At 35.3% G+C, this 22,498-nt stretch overlaps 1 protein-coding gene across 6 annotated transcripts in view; it reads right to left on the bottom strand.

Moving 5' to 3' along the window:
- Positions 1-22,498, bottom strand: part of SLC25A21 (solute carrier family 25 member 21) — a 252,255-nt gene that overhangs the window by 64,863 nt on the left and 164,894 nt on the right. For all 6 annotated transcript variants that reach the window (XM_051806527.1, XM_051806526.1, XM_051806529.1 and 3 more), the window contains one exon: positions 2,684-2,767. In XM_051806527.1, the coding sequence (XP_051662487.1) occupies positions 2,684-2,767 (84 nt within the window). The remainder of the gene's footprint in view (positions 1-2,683; positions 2,768-22,498) is intronic.

The raw sequence follows: 22,498 nt of genomic DNA, 5'->3' as shown, positions 1-22,498 counted from the left end.
CATAAAAATAAGTACTTCCTGGGCTGCATAGTCAAACTCAACAAGATCAACAAATCAAGGCATTATAAAGGGTCTTGTTTGAACCAGGCTCCGACATCCGTAGTTGCTACTACTGAAAAACATAAGTACGAATGAGCATAAGCAGTATTTCCAAATGTAAACATTTTCAGGGGCAAGCCATTAGCAACACTTCTTTTCCTACTGTGTTCCTTTATTTAATTAGGGTTTTTTTGGTTGTCAATTTAACATAGAATCACATATGCCAGAAAGGAATTTGGAGTGCTGGAGAAAGATGCCTAAACTCTTTATAGTCAGTGTACACTGATTTAGATATTTCAGAAAATCAGTCTAAAAATACCACACACCAACAGGGGTATTTCATATTGCCAATATGAAACAAACATGGGACATAAATTAATTTTTTATTTCCTTCTCACAGATTTACACAACTGAATCTGAATACCCCATAAATTGATTTTGTTTTCTTAGTATCTAAATGTGAAGCCCTTTCTTGGTGCTCTCTTCTGCATATTTTTGTGGTCACCCAAGGAAAGGGTTATCAGGACTCAAGTTTTCCCCTAACTAAAACAATTCACAGTCACCTCCCAGTTCCTTCACAACTATCATAATTTCCATGCTCTAGAAAACCAGACAACTGTAGACGGGAATGCAAGACTCACAGAGTCAAGTAGGTTTTTCAGGATTAGCTGATTACTTTTCTTATTTTTAACAAAAATTTAAGATTATATTTTATCTAAGATTTTTCATCTTCTTTTTTCCTAGTGCTTACGATTGATGACTGTTTAAATCTGATTTTCGGACTCTGTCTTACTTCCTGGAGAAAAACTGGTCATAATAAAATTTGCTTTTCATTTAGATCAGTATTGACTACTTTTGAAACAGGCAAGTAAAACTCTGTATTAGCTCTAGCCACACAGAAATTTTGTGCAATTCACGGGTAAATTGTGATTTAAATTTGTAATATTTTCATATTATCATCTCCTTTTCCTGCTCAGAGATTCACGAATAGATACAAATATTAAAAAAAAATATTCTGGTTTAGTTCCAGTATTGGGGCATAAGAATTCTACAGGAAGAAAACCCATGAACAATCAATTTACTTGGAAACTGTCTCTTGATTTAGACTCATTCTCCAGATATGTCTACTTGACCTTAATTTTACATTTGGTGAGTCGTTCAACAAAATAAAAATACTAATGAGTTTGGAAGAGATAAATACTATTCTTATGCTTACTGACAAATATTGAAACTGGTTCTGTGTTTAAAGTTACTTTTACATGATTGTAAATATTAATAATTTAATTTTTTGAGAAGTAATAAAAATTAACATATACTCAGCCTAGAAAACCTCAGAAGCCACAAATTACCATGTTTGTGAAATCTTTTTAGTTTTTAAGCTTTTTAATGCCTTATGGTGATAATACATATCATTAACCTTTCAACAAAAATGAATTTACCACTAGTAAGGGCAGGCGTGACACCTTCCTCTTTCAACACCTTAACAAAACTTCTCTGCATCTCCCTGCTTTGTCACTTCAAACCATCTGGTTCTATATGTATGTACTTATGTAATAAGTAGCTTAGCTTAGCTAAGCCTCATTGCAAGAAACAAAACTGGCCTAGTTATAAATTTTCACTGCTCACCTCACCTCTGTTATTCCAGTACAGCTTGTGGACAAAAGAATTCTGTGCCTCACTGCACCTATGCAGCCTCCATACTCAGTTTCTATGCCACTGTATACATGAACAGTTTCATTCTGATGAATATATAGGTTGGACTTGATGACCTATAGGTTGGACTTGATGATCTCAGAGGTCTTTTCCAACCTAATTGATTCTGTGATTCTGTGATATATGGATAAAAATTGGGTTGCTATTGTATTTACAAAGTTTATGGAAAGCCTGCCAGCTACTCAAATCTGGGAGTTACTAATTAGAGTTACCTTGATTAAAGGCTAGCTCCCAAAGAGCTCCTGTGGATAACAGGCTTAACTTTAAGCATATGATTGGTCCAATTACATTCACTGGCTTTAACTGGACTGCTCATAAAATTAAGCCTATATTTAAATGCCTTTCTGGATCAGAACCCAAGTCCTTTGGAGGAGCTCAGGCTTACAGTAGCAGTACCTTCTGAAGGCAGTACAATTCAGGTAACTAATGACCATAAATCTTTTTTCCAAATTCTGTCAAACTGAAAAGCTGTGGAATTTTGCTCACACAGATCCTGGAAACATTGTCTAACGCAGGTAACTGGGAATGCCAGTTTATCAGAGCTTGGAAACAAGTGCTCCACTGATCTGGTAACAGCTCAGACTGAGCTAGTTCTGAAAAGCAGGACAAGAAGACAGAAGAGCCTAGATACATAAATACACTGATGTGGCCATCCTGCTCCTGGTCCTGCAGCACTGTTTACAACAGTGTCTCTATACAGCTGTGCATTCTGATCTTTAACATACCTTAATAGCAAAATTTGACATTGTGAGTCTAATTAAGACTAATTAGACTTTTCAAATTGTGCTCATTATGTAAGACTACATGTTTGTCAAATTCTGGCAATTGCAAAAAAAGAAAGAGTGGAATATAAAGAGGATCTAATGTCTGGAAAATGGGTGATTAAGAAAGATCTCATAAAATTGACAATTTTAAAAACATATACTCTTACCCTTCTCGTTGGAAAATAGTCCTAAAACAGTCCCCCAGGCTCTTGTAACTGGTTGGATCAGTTTTCCCTCTTTGAATTTGGAACCTAAAAAAAAATACAATTTACATCACAGCATGAGAAGTCAGGGATTTTAAGTCACTTTTAACTTTCCAATTATTATATAAAAGGAGTTTTAAAGGGGTTTTTTTACGTCTCTGATTCATTATTATATACTGTTCCTGATATACTTATTAACACTGTTTTCATAGAAGCTGTTAAACCAAGAAAAATAGAGCTTTAGTAGTAACTTTTTGTGTAGTTTATGGAACTCACAGTATAGCTATCACCTTTGACATTTACACCTCTTTTTAGTTGTTTGAAAAATAAGCTGTTAACCCTGTGCCTGGTCCAAAAACCATTGAAACTAATGTGAGTCTTTGAGTCAAATCCTGTTTTTGAAAATCTGAAATGGAATACTATCACGTGTTTCTCTTCTTATATCTGACACAGTTATAACAAAAATCAAGCAGAGATATGAACAAAAATTAGAGTACCATTTATTTTTCATAATTTAATAATAAGATGAACAGTAAAAGCAAGTAATGAATTATTCTAATTAAAACCTTATTTTCTCTTTTCACATTTTGACAACAATACAAATTTCAACATGAAGCTTATGGTCTTGAAAGTAAAATAAAGATTATGATTTAAGATTGCAAACATCTTATTAGTTATGATTTATGGATAGCAACGGTATGTTTAAAAACTAAATTTTACAAAATATCTCAGTTAGAGAACCCTATTTCTTTCAGTTTTAAAACTGCAGCCAACACATTCAAGTAAACAGTACAGAGAAGTTTAGAATACATTTCTAGCAATAAAACCTCTTTTTAAAATGCTAATTACCATATACATATAGCCATATATGCTAATTACCATATAGCAAAAAATATATATATATAAAAAAAAATATTGATGTGAGCAATTCCAGCCCCACAATAGCCCCACATCAGGCAAACATTACATTTATTGGTTTTATCACTAAGCAAAATAATAATTATAATTCTACACAACAGTTTCAAGAAATAATTCACATTACAGTCAAGTACATCATATGCCACAGGTATGCTGCTGTTCTGAGAAATATCTATTGTTAGTTACACTTATGTAAGAAATGAAAGTATCTTAACTCAAGGTTACACAGCAATATTCTCCCCTCTCACAGAACTCAGTAGGGTCAAATCATCATTTGTATTATGGCAAAATGCATTAATTGCTTTGAACATCAATATTTCCGTGCTAACACATCTAACATTTTATTCAATTGGAGGGAAAAAAAATCCAGTGATGTAATACAATTCATTGGGCAATTATAAAGGCAAGTCCACACTTTTTTGAAAATTGTTAGAAGGAAACACTAAGTCCCTCCATAGTCCTAATAAAAGTAGTTCAGGCACATCTGGGATCTCTATCTGGGGCAACCTCTTTTATTAGCACAAGAACTTGCTGCCAAGTTGGCAGAGAGAAGAATGCTATTCAATAGGCTTACACTCAAATAAGACTTGATGCATAACATTTTGTCTGAAAAGAACCCTTGGGATGGCTAATAGATGAAAAAATGCCTCAATGCCATCACACAAAGTCCAACAGTAATATCAGCTACAGAAGCTTTTACTATGTGGCAATCAAGTAATCAAAATCATAACTGAAAGTAGTTTTTATGCACATTTTAATATATTTAAGACTTGATTGTTTATATATCTCGGTTCAAAACCAAAAAGAGTTTTCTTTTTCTTAAAGAAATCTTGCATAAATTCACCAGTAAATATCTTTTTCCAAGTATTTAAAAATAAAGTTTTCTTAAACCAAACTCTTTTCCTTGAATTTCAAAATTTGTCCTGCTTGTAAACTCAGAACAAAATATCACTGTTTCTAAAACATCCTTTGAATAATGCGCTTTGCTGTCTCTCACCCTGCAAACGCTCAAGCATGTCCTACTTGCACATGTGTAAGGTTCCCCACTAAATCATGCATGCACAACTGTTTGTAGAATTGGGGTTTTAATACCAGACTCACCATGGATCTCAACAACATGGTGAACATATTTATAGAATTTTGTTTACACATTGGCAACTTCTCATCTAAATTTAAATGATTTAATAAAAACATATCTTTGATAACAATAATGAAAATAATAGCATAAGAAATGCAATAATACCATATGCAATTTGTGTTTAATCAGATTAAGGATAACTTTTTGCTAAAGAAGTTAAATCAAAGAAGCCTTACATTTATTTCAGATTTTTGTTTTAATGTAAGTAAGACCTTAGTATTAAATGAGTCCATTTGTAACACTGAGTCACACAAATAATATATTCCTTCCTTAAGGGTTTTTGGATCCATTCCTTCTCTAGTAAATCTATTTTATAGCTTTAACAGCAATCCTAAAATACATGCCAATTATGTGCTTCAGCCTAGATCTGCGAATTGGGTTCTTTGATTCAGAATTGCTTGCTTCAATAAAATCATGTGTAACTTTTTAATGAACTAGCTAATTGATCAGCAGCACTTGTTATAAGAAGCTCAAGGAAGAGCTGAAAAAAAATATTATTTTTTTTTAACTGGAGATAGCAGCAGCCATCTGTATTAGTAATCAATAACACAGAATAGTTAAAGCATTTACTTAAAAAAACCCATCACTGGCCTGTTTTAATGGTTGTTTAGAGGAATGAACACAACTGGGGGATATGTCAAGGCTGTCTCTGCTTCAAATCCATTCCTTTCTAAAAGCATTATAAAATGAATTTCATGCGTTTTTGAAAGCTGGATCCCCGCCTTGTATCCTATTAGCTTTGCTAGACCAAAAAAGGTAAATTCCCCTATAAATATCATTGGAGCACTACTTCTGATCTAATTTATAATTTTGAAGTGTGAAAAGAAGAATGTGTAGGCAGCTGTCAGTGACACGCTGAACAGACATATGTGCAGAGATGCTTTTGCAGGGCTGGGATGAATGACCTGCTACTCAACACCAGCATCCAACAAGTGTCAAGTCAACGGACACTCCAGCATGTTATGTGTTTGCTGCAGGTTTTATCACCTTAAAAATGAGCATCAGGCTAACTTTCCTCCCCTCTCATTTTTCTTCTTCTTGTCTTTCTGGGCAGAATGCAGTGGTGCTGAGCACTCCCACCCTGGGAACGCTCACAGACCTGTGGGAGGCATTTTGTCCCACAGGTTACTTCTAGCCAGGACTGGCCCAAGCATCTACTGCCTACCCTCTCAGTTTCTCACAATTCCCACCTTCATCTCTCCTGCCATTAGGGACCTCACAATCTCCTTTTCTGGCTTATACCAGAAGTCCAAAGGGCTTGGTCTTCCATGTCCCCCTTGAATGAATGGTACATTTGCAGTAGCTTCGTCAGATACAGAAGTGCCCTGATATTGTTTAAGAAAAGAACATTGGTGTCCTTCCCTGTTCACCCTACAAGACACAAGGCTGGGATCTCAAAAAGTAGGAATCGTGTAAAATTATTTGAGCATTTGGGGTCTGTTTAAAAGGCAGTGAAAATTGCATGACCTAAACCCATGAAAATATTTTAGCTTACCTGCATTAATCAGCACTACAACTACTACTTGTGAAATGAATAAACCTAAATTATTGTTATTTTACTAGCGTGAGAGAGAGTATTTTTTTTTATGATTATAACACTCCTTGGTCAATAACTCTGGGCTCTGCCTGAAATCCCAAAATGTAGAAGATGCTTGAGTTCTTTCACCAGTTCCCTGAATCCCTTACCATTTAACAAGTGATACATCCTATTGTGGAGCAATGACTCTACATAAACATACATATCAATTTCCAATGCCTAATTTCTTACAATTCTTGCTAGATTTTTAATAGCCAGTATTTCATTCTGAGTTTAATAAAATTCTCAGTCCACATCATGTTTCCCTGCCCCCATTCCTATTGCAGAAGTCCTCTAAATAGCCTTTTCTGATACAATCAATATCTATCGAAGAAGCAACATATGTCTGTGCTTTCTGAAAAAAAAAATAAAATTCACTCATGCCCCTCTATAATTTGCTAAGGTTTTTGTCCATGTTTGCTAATATCTCATCAAAGTTGTCTTATGGATGTCTGCTACTACAGTATCCTAGTATTTAATGTTTAAAGTCTGTTCACGACAAGGTTACCTAAAAATCCTCCCCCTTTTATTAATTCATCTGGGCTGGAGAGGGATTTCCAAATCATACTGAAATTGCTTTAGTCATCTTAAAATCTAAACCGAAGAAATCAGTATTTTCTTCTCTAGATTGAAGTACACAGTGAGCAGTTAAATCCCAGCTACGCAGGACAACCACAATGTGATGTGGAGCAGACTAGACTCATTAAATTCTTGCCCCTTGGTTTGCAAAGACTATACCCTCATGAGTAAATTCCAGAACCTCTTTCTGCTTTTATGCAGTGCTGTTGACTAGTTTCTCAACTACAAAGTTCAGAGGGAAAAAAAAACTGACTCAGAGAACCAAGCTTTGTACCAGGCTGCAGAGCTTGCCAAAGAGTGGCAGCCTTAGCTATATTTTATTTCTCTGCACGTCTTAGTAGGATTTCGTCATATATTCTATTCTATTTTGAATACAGCTCCTAACATTTCCATTCATAATTAGGATTTATGCAGTACCAAAGCAAATAAACTTAGGTACTAAGGTGTTTAGAAGCAATAAGGAAGGTAATTACATGGCATAACAACAAATCAAATTAAAATATCTGTGCAAATTTATATTTAAAACAACTTCAAAATAAATGTACAGCCTTTGGAAAACTGAAAACATTTATAGCTTTTTCTCACTTTTAGTAATTCCCATGACTCCTAGTTGTAGTTACCCCACCAACATAAGTTGATAAAAAATGTATAGTATGAAGCTGTATATAAATATACACTATTTAATAGTTCACATGCTTATAATAAAAAATAACCATATTATATTTTCAAAATATTTTGATTTGTTAATTTAAACATTTATTCAGGTGTTACTATGACTGCTATCTACCGATGCTTAGATTTCATGCAAAACTTTGGACTGCAAAATGGACCTTGATCATATAATTTATTTTACTTTTCAGCTCAAGTTCTTTGAGTTGCTTATGTTACTTACAGGATAATAACTAAATTGAGAGTATAATTCTGTCACTTATTTTAACAGTAGAACATATGAGCTGTTAAAGAGCTGAATATTAGTTTTCAAAACAAAAAATTTAATTATTTTAAGCCAAAGATACAAATTTTTCTATTGCAGAGGTCATATTTTAAGTACTGTAGTATTGCTATGATCACTATTTAACTGCAAAAAACATATAAAGTAGTAATTAAGAAACAGGCACAGAACAGAACTTATTCCAATCATTCTCCATAGTAGTCATAGACTTGCCTCTATTCGCAGTTACATTTTTGTAGTTCAATTTTCATACAGATCATATTTACTTTAAAACAATAAATCAGAATCATGTGTAGAGAAGTATTACCGCTCATTACTGCTACTCTCAGCCAGTTCTCTGAATGTGAGTCTTCCTCTTAGACCAGAGAAAGGTACATTAATCAGAAAAAAAACATCTTTCCCAAAGGTCCTACTGCTTTTATAGATGACAGCACATCATTCCATCAAAAATGTGAATGGGAAAAAGAAAGCAGTACTTTATATACTCCAAGAATGTAATAAAGATTTTTAGACATTAAAGCCATATTTTGTCAGCTACTAATGAAGAACTCTTCTACTTTTTTCTCCTGCAGTAATTCTTCCATTGGGTGCTTGGGACAAACATACAGTAGGTATAACATCAGAAGGAAATTTTCCTTTATGTGTAGTTTAGAAAATATTCAAGAAGAAGATAACTTGACCAGAAGCAGGTCAAATTAATTCATGTAACTCTTTCATGAATATCTACTCTGGTAAAGTATAACAAAAATAACTAGTCAACAGTTACATACAAATAATTTAAAATCTTCCCAAGAAAGAAATACAGCAGAAACTAAGTTCAGACCATAAATATTTTAATAATATAATTCCATCAATGACTGTGTGTGTGGAGGGGGAGTTCTAAACAACAATAAAATTAGTGAAACTGCAAGTTTTTCATTCCACGCTAAAAGCTGTTCAGAGAAACCTCATGAATACTCTCAGTTATGATGTGCAAGTTCCATTTTATTTCAGGGATGAAAATACTGAGAAGACAAGCATGTTTCACTTCAAGGTGAAAGTATGGATTGAGGCTCCAAGCTGGTGTCCTCCCCACCTACTGCACACACAGAGCAAGAGTTGCCTGTCTTCAACCCCAGCCTGCAAATCCTATAATACTCTTGTGTTTCGGAGGTCCCAGATACAACTGGCAGCTGTGGGCTTCTACAAGCTCCTCACAAAATATCAGCCTTTCCTCACAGTTAAGGACTTGCAAACAGCACATGTTTTTATCATCTTTTAGAAATTGCTCTGATGTTATTCTGTGTGAAAAACCTATCTATAAGTCTGCCAAGGCAGGAACAACTCCACTGGCTCTCTGCTAGTGTTGTGGATATGTCCAAGGTACAATTCTGTCACCGAAGCTTTGCTTTGGCTGTCTGGATACAAGTTCTGAGCACAGCATAAGATGACAGCAGTGATCACAAAGGGAAGCTAAAATCACTTAATATCTTGTGTGAAGGATTGTGCAATACATGTGATCAGCTAGGACGCGCCAACTGTAAAAGCAACAGGCAAATTTAAACACCGCTTGTGTTTTCTGTCTACGTCTTCTTGTGTATGATACACTTAGTTACACTGATGAAAGAATCTGAAGAAACCACTAACGGTTAAAAACAGCATTTTGGTTTTTACAGTGACAGTTTGTTTCTGAAACTTTTGTAATCTCTATTTCTCAAGTAAAAACCAACCCAGAAAATCTTTTTTGCCCCTTGTCTAAACTGGACAAATCATTGAAAACAGTACCACAAGGAATAATTTTTGTATTGTCAGAGATGATGAAGCTATTTTTATGATTTTAAGTATGGATAGTTACCCGCGGCCTAACACATCAACAGAAGAAATCTGGTTTTCATTTGTTTTGGATAAAGTCTTCTATGTTTTCCTTCAAAACAACTTTTAGAGAAACAACAGACAAAGTGAAGAGGAATAAAAACTAATGAATAAAAGAGATTTCATAGAAAATCAGATATGATATGATATGATATGATATGATGATATGATATTACGGCCCCAGTATCCAGTCTCGATTCATGGAAAAATGAGAATGTGGTTTGGCTGATTTCAGTGTGCAACATGTGCCTGCTTAAAACTGTCCAGTTTTTTATCTCAGTTTAATTTCTATTACAAAAGTGCATATCCTCTCTTGACCTCTTACCATTCTTGTATCCTGTGACATTACTGTGACCTATGACTCCCTTACTGACACTCTGCAAATTAGAGTCTTTGAAAAATTTAAATGTACGTATGAACATTTCATCTATCAGTTAAGTGATATCAGATTAAAGGAATAATTTTGCTGCCTTTAAAAAGTAAGAGTATTCTCTATCACTCCAAAAAGATGCAAAGGCAAATCGTAACACAGCTTTGTAAAATAAAACACATATCTGATAAGCCACAGAAAGGTTTCAAATGAACACTTACTACTGGTCATTACTGGACAATACCTGAAATATAAACAGTAAGCATTGCTCTAAAACTCTTCCAGTTTAGACAAATGTAATTAAGATCTATATGCCAATGGAAAAGCAAATTTTCTTCCTCAGCAGTTCTTATAGAAAGGGCCAAGTACTTCTGCACAGTTTTTTCAACAAACCTTTTATTTCAGTGTCCCTTATGAAAATCACACAGAACTTCTCCTTCTGAGAAGGCAGAAAAATTGTTGCAGCCTTCTGGCATGAAGATATAAGGGGAAGATTTTTTGGTGGGTTGTTCAATACTTTTCAGTATTCATTAGCATTTAAGTTCTTTGATGAGATCAGTCCCATCACATCTTAGTTTATTCTGATTTTTTTTTTGGATTAAAACATGATTTAGCACCGAAAATTTTCCAATCACAGTGAAATGTATATTACACTTGCTCCTTATGGTCAAAGTAGAAAAGACAACTAAAAATATCTTTTCTCCCAAAGGAAAGAAATAGTCAAACAAAGAAATCCAAATTCACTTTCAGTGGAAAATAGCCAAATTGTGAGTTGCTGAAAGAAGTGTTAGTTTTTTGTGTTCACCCAACCTCCTTGTGCTGGAAAATATTTGAAAGGGAAACAATTTCATTAATATGGTTGAGATTTTTAAAATACTGGAAAGGATACAACCAGACTTACTCTTTTGAAAAATACAGTTAAATACCCTGCATTTGAAAACATCAACTCACTCACCCTTTCTCATTAACAGACAAACCATTTCAAAAGATTAATAGCCAATACACATAACACAGACATCACCTACTATGCATATGCTGCTTCCATGTAAAGATTACTTTTTTCCTATTAAATTTTATGGCTAAGTGACAGAAAATGTACACCTTTAAACTAGCAAAACATGGCAATTCTGAGTTAGAGACTGAAACTCAACTCTTACCCACCCAGCTGTGTCCTGATATAACAGCTTATATGAAATCCATTATCAGCCAGTGCTGAGTGATCTCAGCAATTCTTAACATACAGTAGGACACAACAAGGCAAGTTAAGGATGAAATTTCCTCTGAAGCACTATGACTTCCACTGCTGTGGTGACTTACAGTAAAACCAGTAATATTGGAACACTTGCATTCTGCAATACTGTTTATCAGAAATAGTGCACTTCCTTTTGTAAAAAGCATAACCAAAACTTAATCCCTTAACCTTAAGGAACATTTGCTATGTGTTCATATTGTTGCTTGCCAGTGTCTCTTATAATAATACATAAATACACATTCAGTAAATTTTAATGTAACACTAAAATTTATCCTACTAAGTGATGAGAAACCTTTGACGTCTGTGAATATACCTTATAATTCACCGTATGAAGGTAACACAAAAATAAAGGAAATCAGTTATCACAAATTCAGTGTAGTGGAAAAACAGCAGATATTTTCAGACTTCATTAGATCGATTTTTATTTTTCTAATAATTCATACTATTAACAGTTAAAAACAAAAACTAATGCTAAACAAAACTCAGAAGACTATACAATGCAGGTTGTTCACTGAGGTCAGAAGAATAATTTTGAGTATTCAAAACTGTGAATCCCAGTTGTTGCTACAAAGCTGTCAGGATACTTCTTTTTCACAGACCCAAACAGGCAGAATCAACTACAAGTACTTGACATCCCAGTTTTAAACACTAGAAAATAAGACTTAATGCTGTAAGAGAAGCACTAACAGGCTCTTGACAACAGCCTTGCAAGGCTGGACCTTTTTATCACAACACACTCTCCCAGCTGAAAAAACTCACTCGTTACCCAGGATGGTGTGGAAAAAAGATCGTTGTTGCTTCAGGAAAGACAGTTGCTTGGAAATTGGCATAAAGTGGTGCAAATTAAAAACGAACATTAGTTTTTTTCCCCCTAATGCAACCTAACTACTCCATAAAGCAATGCACAAATCGTTCATTATAATGAGTCATAACAATGATTTGTGATCTTCCAAGTTTTCATTTTATGCCCCTCTGTTTTTCCTTAAAGACAGGAGGATAGACAAAGACTGGAAACTTTGGGTCATATGGATCACAGCACCACTGCTATGTCTGGAATTTTCTTATAAATATCCTATTGCTCTGAGGTTCATAGGCCTGACTGAAACAGCAGGGACGATCTCATTTGTACTTTTATAGTTGTAGAGGGATTTGCAAGAGTTAACACAATTTTCCATAATATTTCTTACTGACTTCAGAATAAAGGGAGAGTTCCCTTTTTAATCAGTATCTGAAACATTGTTAAGTCTAAAGGGAAACAGGAATTCTTTCAGATTTAACAAGACTTTTCCAAGTGCTGATAATTTTAAAGGTACAAAACAAGGCAACTTTTGAAAAATACAGGGATTTCAGCAAAGTGTTTGTGGGTAGCAGTCATTGCAGTAGTCTGGAGGATATACTTTTCAGCAGATTTTACTCCTTGTTTGCAGCCTTTTGCCTTTTGAGAATTATTTTTCCAAAATGAAGTGGTAAATTATTCCTTTTGAGTTCATAAAAATATTCAAATCTGGTAAGTATCATCCAGTTCTGTTACAGTGATGTCTACCTCAGAAAACAAACTGTTTCACTAACCACCAGTGGGAAGCTAGAAAAGCTCCTTTCATTTCGTACAGTCACAGAAGTTGTTTAAAGGCACTTTGCTCACATTCTTCTCCAGGCAGGCAGGCAGGCAGACTATGCTAACATGGCTGACATGACTCAGATATTGAGCCCTAGGACTGCAAAATAGGAAAAAGTCAGTTTGGATGTTATCCATGCAGTATTTCTCTGCTATAGGGACTACTGTTTTGTTTCCTTACTATGTTCAGTACCTCTTCCATACATTCGCTTGGTCAAGTCTTCATAGCGCTACACGGATTCAGAGATAAAAGTAGCTGAATTACTGAATTGTTGAATGCCTACTGATACATAAAAAAGGCTTGTTGAAAAATGACTTTTGGAAAAACATGCTTCTGCACGCTTACACAGAATTAATGGGTAATTACTATATATATTATTATATATAACAAGTAGGATTATGCCTTTGTTGGCAAATTGCTATGTCTTGTCTAATGCCAATCTGAGTAAGAGTGCAATAAATAAACCCCTAAGTGTACAACATGCAGGCATGCCTCCTCTCTCCCTACTTTTCTTAGCACATGTGCTAGCTAATGGGAGAGGCAACTATAAGGCTAGCTCTTTGGAAGAAGAACAGCATAATTTATCTTCTTCCTGAGTTATGCTGTGATTCTTTCAAAGATCTAGCTGTACAGTGGTTTTCTATGTGATGTAACACTGGCAGTAGGTTTAGCTGCTTTATTTTGGGTCTAATCTTTGTGCAATAAAGCACAAAACATTATGTTTGTGCACATAAATAGGAATGCAAGGATCTGCAGGATCCAACTTTCCCTGCTATGGAGCCCGAAAGCTGCCCAGTCTCAAGTATGAGAAGGACCTACTGTACCTAAATGTTGCGGAGTACATTGGTATTATCCTTGTTAAAAATCTACAGTTTGTCCAACTTGTGTTCTGAAACTCTTCCAAGAATAAAGCTGACCTTAAAGGTCTGCAGAAAGGAATCTCCAATTTTATTACATGCAGGGGAGAGATTTAAGCCTTTTTCTGTTTCAAGACTCTCTTGAAAATGCAGCCAGCCATCCTGCCTAACAGCTAAGAGATGTATCACCCGCCAATTTATTAGAGGTCATTTATTAGAGGTCACAAGATGCCAACTTGTCACTGAAACCGGTAGCAGAAACCCCAGTCTCAGAGTTGACAAACACTACTGCTTTTATTGCAAGAAGTTTTGACTATGAACCTGTGGTCTGGGAAAAGGGCAAATAGAGAAAGTCAATCACAGGGGAATGACTGATGGATGAATGTATAGGGAGTGAGTGAAACTGTGAAAATAGGTGGAACAGAAAAGAGTGTGGTGATGAATAAAATATATTGAGCAGATTAAACATCTCAAGGCACACATTGGTCAAAATATGGGCAATATATCATTGCATCTGCTCCTTTCTTGTCATCTCTAAAACCTATAAACAAGCACTGCAACTCTGCACATTTCTCTTTTACTGCATTCAATAGATAGTATTAATGTGATACAAATTATATCTGAATTACTATATAGTATTCATTTACTGTACCCTATGGTATCAAATTATAATCCTTAAATCCATCAGATCCCATTAATAATATAAGCAACTTAAAAATACATAAGAAAAAGACCTTTTAACTTTACATGAGATACTTCTGTAGGACTTTCTACCCTAGGCAATAAACATTACAGTATATAGTTTTCAGAGGTTTCCTAGACTTATACCACATCTCATCTCTAATATCATGTGGCATTTCTAAGTGTAAAGACTTTTTTAGGATCAAAGATACTCCTCTGCTCACTGTTCTGTTTAACATCAGTAACTGCTGTTTTCCTTCTCACCACTAGAGTATATGTGTGCACAGAAATAGCTTTCCTAAAATACACAGAGGAAATATGGTATGACTAGAGGAACTAATTTTCTTCTAAGGAATATGTGCAGGGAGAACGGTTCCATGTCTAGAACAATTGATAAAATTTATATCTGAAGAATAAGAGGGATGATCAGAAGAGTAATGTATTTCCAGATCTACCCATTTAATGCCCTCTAAGTAGCCTGCAAAATTCCTGCCCAGGATCAGGCCTGTGTACCAAGAATCACTTGACCTGCTTAATTTCTTGTCATTAGGTTTCTGTCCCGAGGGCTATGACTGTGTGAAGTTTCAGTTAATATATTGAAGAAGCTCTTCAACATAGATGGTACTGTCAATTTCAAACATTTATTAAATAGCACTTGTTGCCTTCGGAAGGAGAAAAATTCTCAAGATGAGCGCCAAAACTCAGCCTATAGGAGTTGATGAGCTCAGAGTAGATGAGTAGCTATGGGTGAGGAATCATATTCAAAAAATGCTGAAGAGACTGAATCAATCAGTAATAAATCCTTGACTTCTTTTCTCCTCAAAGTGAACTTTGCATACATAAGAAAAAGAAATCTCTTTCTGAAAAAACCCAACTGATTTACACGGTATTTACGCAGCTGATTCAAGATGTACTTTGCAAAACTCTACTAAAAAATCATTTGTTTACCTGAAACAAGTCCTCATTAGACTGCTAAGAAGCTTTAAAACAGAAGTCAGGGTGTGAAAAACCCCAACAAGCTATTTCATATATAAACCCAGAAACTCTAGGAAAGGCAGATATGATGATTTAAATGATTTTATACATGCATGCATACATATACTTGTCTTCCCTGTAATTACAAGGAATAGAATTTTCTGTATTATGAAAGAAAAAAAGGAAGAAACAATGGACAAATCACTAATTCTTCAAATTCCTTATTATGTTTGATATACACTTGCATGTTAGTTAAACAGACATAAATCAATAGATTGACATATGCCATAGAGTTTAGATACCAATTTAACACCTCTGCATAAAGTTAGAGAGGAGATTTATAAAATCGCTTTGAATTTATTATTTCTAGAAAGGGTAGACAAAAGTCTTTGAGGATTAATTTCATGCTGTGGGTTAAATTTCACTCTCATGATAGGCCAACTATTGCCTGGGGCACTACAGATAATGAACCTGACAAGGGATTAGCAAGGAAACACTTGTGTTATTATAAATCGTGTACACTTCCCTTTCTAACCAACTTCATCCTTCGTGACATTAACAAATTACACTCTTTGTCCATGTTTCAATATAATGCAAGGCTGTGAATGACCCTGAACCAATAGTACATTAGATAAGATCTTCTCAAGGCATAAATAGCTATTAAATTTGGTTGAAAGATTCAGACCTCCTGAAGTGAGAATGTAAGACATTTTATGTCAGATCTCTCCAAGACCCAGAGAAAATCTCTTTTAAGAGTATCAGCTGATACAGTCTAAAATAGTTTCTAGAGAGATGTGGACAACGGAATTAAATGTAACAGAATCAGAATAAATTTTAGGGCATATTAATCTACCACAAATAGCCTAAGACAACCCAAGCAAAGATGTTAATGGCTTGGTTTCACTGTTAACAGTGGATTTACTAAAGAGCTTAAACACATAATTAATTGTGTGCATATTAGACTAGAAGTTACAATAATGATTTTATGCCTAAAGTCAGCTAGAATATCTATGATGAAAATATAGATGTTTTCTGTGTTGGATGCTTTCATCCTTTCTTTTTGTGAAAAACTTGAAACTTTTACTAGTAAAAATCATTTCAGTTTCTAGACAATCCATGATGTGCTGTGCTGGGAAGCACTGGTAGTGAAATTGCATAATATTACAAGATTAAAGTAGAAATCTGACATCATGAACTGGATTCCTTATTTATATCCTACCATACAAACAGAAAGGCAAGAAAGAAGTCTAAGCTCTGAACCTTCTCTTTTTAATGCAAATCAGCTTAGAACAGCATTCCTTGAATTTTAGAGATGATAACATTACTGCTAATGCCTCCTGTAGAGAAAGAGAACCCTAAAAAGGGTTCTAGTAACACAGTTGCCCCTCTGCATCTTTCAGAGCAATCAAGCACAACCACAGAAAGCATGTTTTTGTACCCTATTACTTTCCCACCTCCTTTGAAGCCAAAGCCTTTTTGAGACCAACTATCTCCAGGCTATGGCACCACATAATTTCTAATCACCACATGCTAATCACCTATACTAAAATACTCAGAGATTTATTTATACTGGATTGCAAAAGGCATTGACAATTTTTATTTTTATTTGTCTTGTCAAGCAGCCTGGGCACAAATCTTTGCTAATGTTCCCTTAAGCACTCTGAGGAAACATCACCTGACAAATTGTTCCTGGACTCCAAAGGTGTGAGCTTATGATGTTGGAAAAGTGTCCAGTTTTGTATCTTTGCTCCTATTTCTGCAAGCAAGTGTGCTGTGCTCTCCCTCTGGTTACAGAATGCCATCATGAGTCATGGTGAGCTATGCCAGATGACTTGGACCTACTGCATGGCTGGTATTGTTCTTGTATGACCAAAACACAGAAAGAGGAATTTCACCATTGTGCTCTTGCAATGTATCAGTATAATTTTGTTACTGCCTACAGTATAAGATAATATATGTATTTGCTGCACTTCCCTCTTAACTTTCTAACTGGAGAGAAAATACCACTGTATTAGGAGGCTTATAATACAGAGTAATAAACATTTCGTGTTTTAGAATTTGCCATTCTGACTCCTTGGAATCCTATCAGGCTAGTCAGCTGCTCTCTTCACTTACCCATACAGCTGAGTCAGCTCTGCATTCAACAGTAAGACCAGAAGTTTGACCAAAATTATTATTAAAGAAGGACAAAAACCTCTTAGAATTACAACAAAGAATGCCCTTATGCTAAAGGAATACTTGGACAGTGTAATGAGTCCTATGGGCAGAGCCCTCAACGCTCCAGGGCTGGAGGTGCTGCAGACCAGACTACTAGGGTTCAGGTGGGCTTAGTACTGCGAAGATACTCAAGGATTGCTAACATATATTTCCCACTTAGGATGTAATTTGGTGAATGGTTGCTCTGATGGTAAAAGCCATCTTAAGAAGATCACTGCGTGTCGCAGACTCTCTGTTTTGCTGATGCAAATATTTACGATGTTTATGTAGTAGAGAAAAAACAAACACATACCTCCACCCTCTATGACCAATTTCTGCTATTAACCCAGACTGCTTTATTTTTCATGATGAATTCAAAGCTGCTCTTGGGTGGATGTACACAATTCACACCAAAATCACAGCTTCGCTTTAAGTAATTTCATTTTCCTGATGCATTTTGTTCTGTTTTCTACCATAGGATCCCATAAATACCACATTCAGCATAATATCTGAGAGGCATATCATGACATGGTATGTATCTCTCTGTCTCAGCAAGTATCAATCTCAGATCCCCCCATCTAAGGGGGTCAAGAGGAAACAGAACAAGTAAAGAACCGCTGGCAAATGAAGTGGAAATGGAGAGGAAAAACCTGGGACAGGTTGTTCAAAAGGATAAAAAAGAGACACAGAGGGAACAGATTTGGTGGAAAAAGGCAGCCACTACTGTAAGGTGGACATAAAAATAAAAAAAAGACAGATTTTTGGACCTAGAAACTAAAAAAAAAGTAAGAAGAAATGGTAGGCTGGAAACAGACATAAATGAAATTATCTGGGCCACAAGGATCTGCAATGATTTATGCACATACTTCATGATATGTTCTTTAATAAAAACCTTTTCATCATTTTCAGTGAGTAAGTGCTTAATGAAAATCATGTTCTCTGCCTCTGGGTAGTTTGTTTTTGGAAGCGGCAGGTTCATTCTGTGAAACTTCTTAGAGAAATCTTTCAACTTGAGGCATTCCCAAAAGACACAATTCTTAAGGCAGACATATAGAAATGTTCAACAAGAAGTTGATTTTTTAAGATCTCTTTCTCCTTAAGTTCACAGGATACATGTTAGTCTGCAAATGAATCAGGCTGCATCAGGAATAAGGGTGTTGAAGTTGGTGTTTAATATGCAGAAGGAGTTAAATGTAGTCATGTGGCCCTTGTTGGTGAAGAGACACATTACTATGGATTGTGCAACTTACAGTTTCCTGAAAGCTACTGGCTATAAATTCAGACACATTAAGTTCACTTAGGATGTAACAATAGTGTACATTTCTCAGTTGGCCATTCCTTGAATAAAAAATCTTAGGTCAGCTTAAACCAATTTCATGCTACACTTCTAACGATAGAACAGTGCACATTCTACTTTGCATTAAACAATTTACATTCACATCTGTCGCATATTACTTGTTGCCTCTTTCCCCCCTTCCCTGAGGGGAGCTTTGTCTTTTGACAGCATTTTATTGTCTGTACTTCTGGCTAACTCTTGATTTATAAAGGAATAATTACAAAAATATTGAAAATTTATTTCTAATTTTGATATTTCTATTTAATTTTCAGTGACTGTGCCTATGGAGGAAGAAGTTAAAGAAAATCCTACCAAAAAGTGGAGTAAAAGAAAGACATATACCTGATTACTATCACCTGCTTTTATCACTGAAACTGAATTAGATGTGATGGATAAGAACTGTAACTATCTTACTCATAAGAGATCTGCCACTAGTTGTCAGCTGGCCAAACTGATATACTGAGGACTTTCTATTAATATGTGGCACATACAGATGAGATCAGCAGGAAGATGCTTTTTATTTGACAACCAGGTGACAAAGACTCTCATTAGGAGATGAATCTTCAATGATTGATACTCATCTCCAGTCTAACAGGCACTATAATCCAACAGGCACACTTAACTTTAAACAATTTTACAATTTTATATAAACACTAAACCCAGTGACTAAAGAGAAACTGAATAGAATTAACATGTAAATTGTAAGTAATGAAAATGAAATATTCAATCCTTTATGCCAGGTGGTAATAATCTACCTTGTGAACATTTTTGTGTCAGATTTTTTCAAATTCACAGCTAACTTAAACTTTGAAAAGAGAAGAGCTAAGCATTGCTTGACAAGCTGAATTAATGTGTCTATCAGCATTAAGCCCATACTGCACAGTGACATCTCTCCAGTAGGTAAACTGCCTCTGAGACTAATGTGTCTTCACTTATTACTTCACTCCTTTTTGGCTAAGCTCTGAAGTGCCAGGGGATACAAATGATCTTGTCTTCAAAAAAATTTAAAGCCTGCTGTAATACAGAATGGAAAACACAGAGAGCAAGGTCTCGTCAAAATGGAAAATCAACAGAGAGTGTCAGGAGGTAGAGCTTGCTGTCTGTAATGTGATCCTTCCACACACCATAATCTCCATTTTATTTTGCCTAATGAGGCAGGAGTTAAAACAGTTGACCTGATCAAATTCAGATGGCAGGCCTAGAGGATGAGCCCCCTGCTGCACTCTTGTCCCGACACCCTTTGTTACCTCCAAGTGAGCTGAGACCAGGCTGTGAACCATGTAAATAGGAGGTTTCCAGGTTAATGAAAAGCTGCAACACCCTTCTAAATAGGGAGAGAAGGTTATACTTTTCTAATCCAAAGAAAGTTTCGTGAACCTCAGCAATAAAGTTTAATGAATGCTGGTCAATTTGAACCTTGCAAATAGAGACTGGACAAAGGCTAATATTTTCCTGAAAAAAATTCTATAAGCACTGTTCAGCATATATTATTAGAATAACATGAATGTGTTTTCTCATGACAAATTCAAATATATCAATTAAAAAGAGATGTCTTGGGAAAAGGTAGTTAATGGTTCTTATGAACTGATGTTTTTATTAGGTGATGGCATGTTTGCTGTTTCATTTCATTACTCATCTGCCAAGGAGTTTCTTTCAACACCAAATCAGAATCTACATGCTACAATCATGTAACACATTCAACTTCAGTCCATGTGCTCCAGCTGCTGACAGAGATAAATCTTTAGAAATGAGTGAAACATAAAAAATTCTACATTATCTTTCAGCATGTAACATAATTTGCAGTCTTTTACACAAAGGAAATAAAAATTGGATTCACCAACTATATTCTTACATATCACTTGGAAGATGAGACTGTGTTGGACAGTATGTCCTTAGTGTCTACCGAGAGGCATGGAGAGCCAGGGAGTGTTAATTTGGGCTTAGTGAACACACAGTTTTTATTCAATTTTGAGTGTGATGGAGGGTAGACAAATGTACTCTCAAAAGATCACATAGATAAATGAAGTGGATAGGATATAAATACAAATAGCCGAATGTGTCTCTGGAGTTTCATTAATAAGTTTGAATACATTTCCTGGTTTGGGATGTCTGAATTTTTTCTTACATGAAGCATTCGATATTAAAAAATATACATACTAACACACAGAGAACACATTAAACTGGACAAGCAAGACATTGATGCTTGCACCGTCCAAAAAATACGTGTGATTTATGCTTGGCTTGTGCATTTACATTGTTTTAACTCTACTGAAAATTTATAATAATTTTATTTATCTGTCTGAAAGAAAAGTGTGACAGATCTCACATCTGTCACGTTTTAGGCTTATCTCCTGTTATTCATTTGTTACCTAATGTATTACAACTTTGTATTCAGATATCACTGGACTGTATTTTTAGCCTGTTTTTCCTTTCCTCAATTAGGCATTTGTGACACCACTTTTCATACATTCCAGTAATCAATTCCAAAGCCATTCATCAGGATTTCAGAAGCCACTCTTGAAAAATTAGATACATGTGCTCAGCGTAAATGGGAATGCAATGATTTATGACACAGGTCATTTGGAAAACCCATGAGTTCTTCTCCAGTGACACGCCAGAAATCAGAACTATTACTATAGGGCTGTGATCTGTTTATTATACAGCTTATGGGAGTTGTGCCATTTCTAACTAATTTTTAATGTGTTACATTTTTTCTGGTTGATTTTTGAAAACAAGATTTATAGTTGTTTAGAGTTTGACAAGAACAGTAAACTGCTGGTTTAGTTAATATGTTTTAAAACGGATTGATTAAACTATCAGTCTGTTTGCACTCAGTGTTCAAGCAGTACTATTTTAATTGCAACTACAGCAGTCAGCAGCTCTGTAAATCATGTGTTATGCATCCCTTGGATGAAAAAACCACAGATGCTCAATCTAAATGGCAAGGAAGAAATTAAATTCCTGGGTTCTCTTCAGTTTACAAAGGGTGGCAATCATAACAACAAAAAAGGGTGTTTCCAGAATTCCATGATCTCAGTTACCTGCTCAAGGGAGGGATAAGTATGTTCCTGAATCATCCAGCTCACAAAGCCTTGTCATTGCATCTACTAGAAAGGTACTTAATCAGCTCCTTCCCACTGGCAGTATGAGAGAGAAAAAGTAGCTCCGTCACAGACTCAGCACAAATCCAATGAGGTTTTTTTCATGGTGCTTACTATATCAAGATAGCCAGTGAATTTTTTACTGCTTGGCATTGGCACAATTTCTAACCACTGGTTAAGGGTAAGTTTATAGAAAGTATCAACTAAGTAGTTTATAGTATAGGTGCAGACATGGCTTTATCAATAGTACAAGAGGGTTATAGTCCTCAATTCATGCTACTTCACATAGCATAAAAATTCTGGTTGCCTGACACACAAATGCCTATGCAGATAAGCACTACAAACATTCAAGCAGAGGGCATATCTGCCATTGTGAATGTG

This window comes from Manacus candei, unplaced genomic scaffold (assembly GCF_025592945.1).
Source record: "Manacus candei isolate 608988 ecotype Guabito, Panama unplaced genomic scaffold, ASM2559294v1 h1tg000067l, whole genome shotgun sequence".
In the NCBI taxonomy this organism is placed as follows: Eukaryota; Metazoa; Chordata; class Aves; order Passeriformes; family Pipridae; genus Manacus; species Manacus candei.
This window is presented reverse-complemented; position numbering and strand designations above follow the sequence as displayed.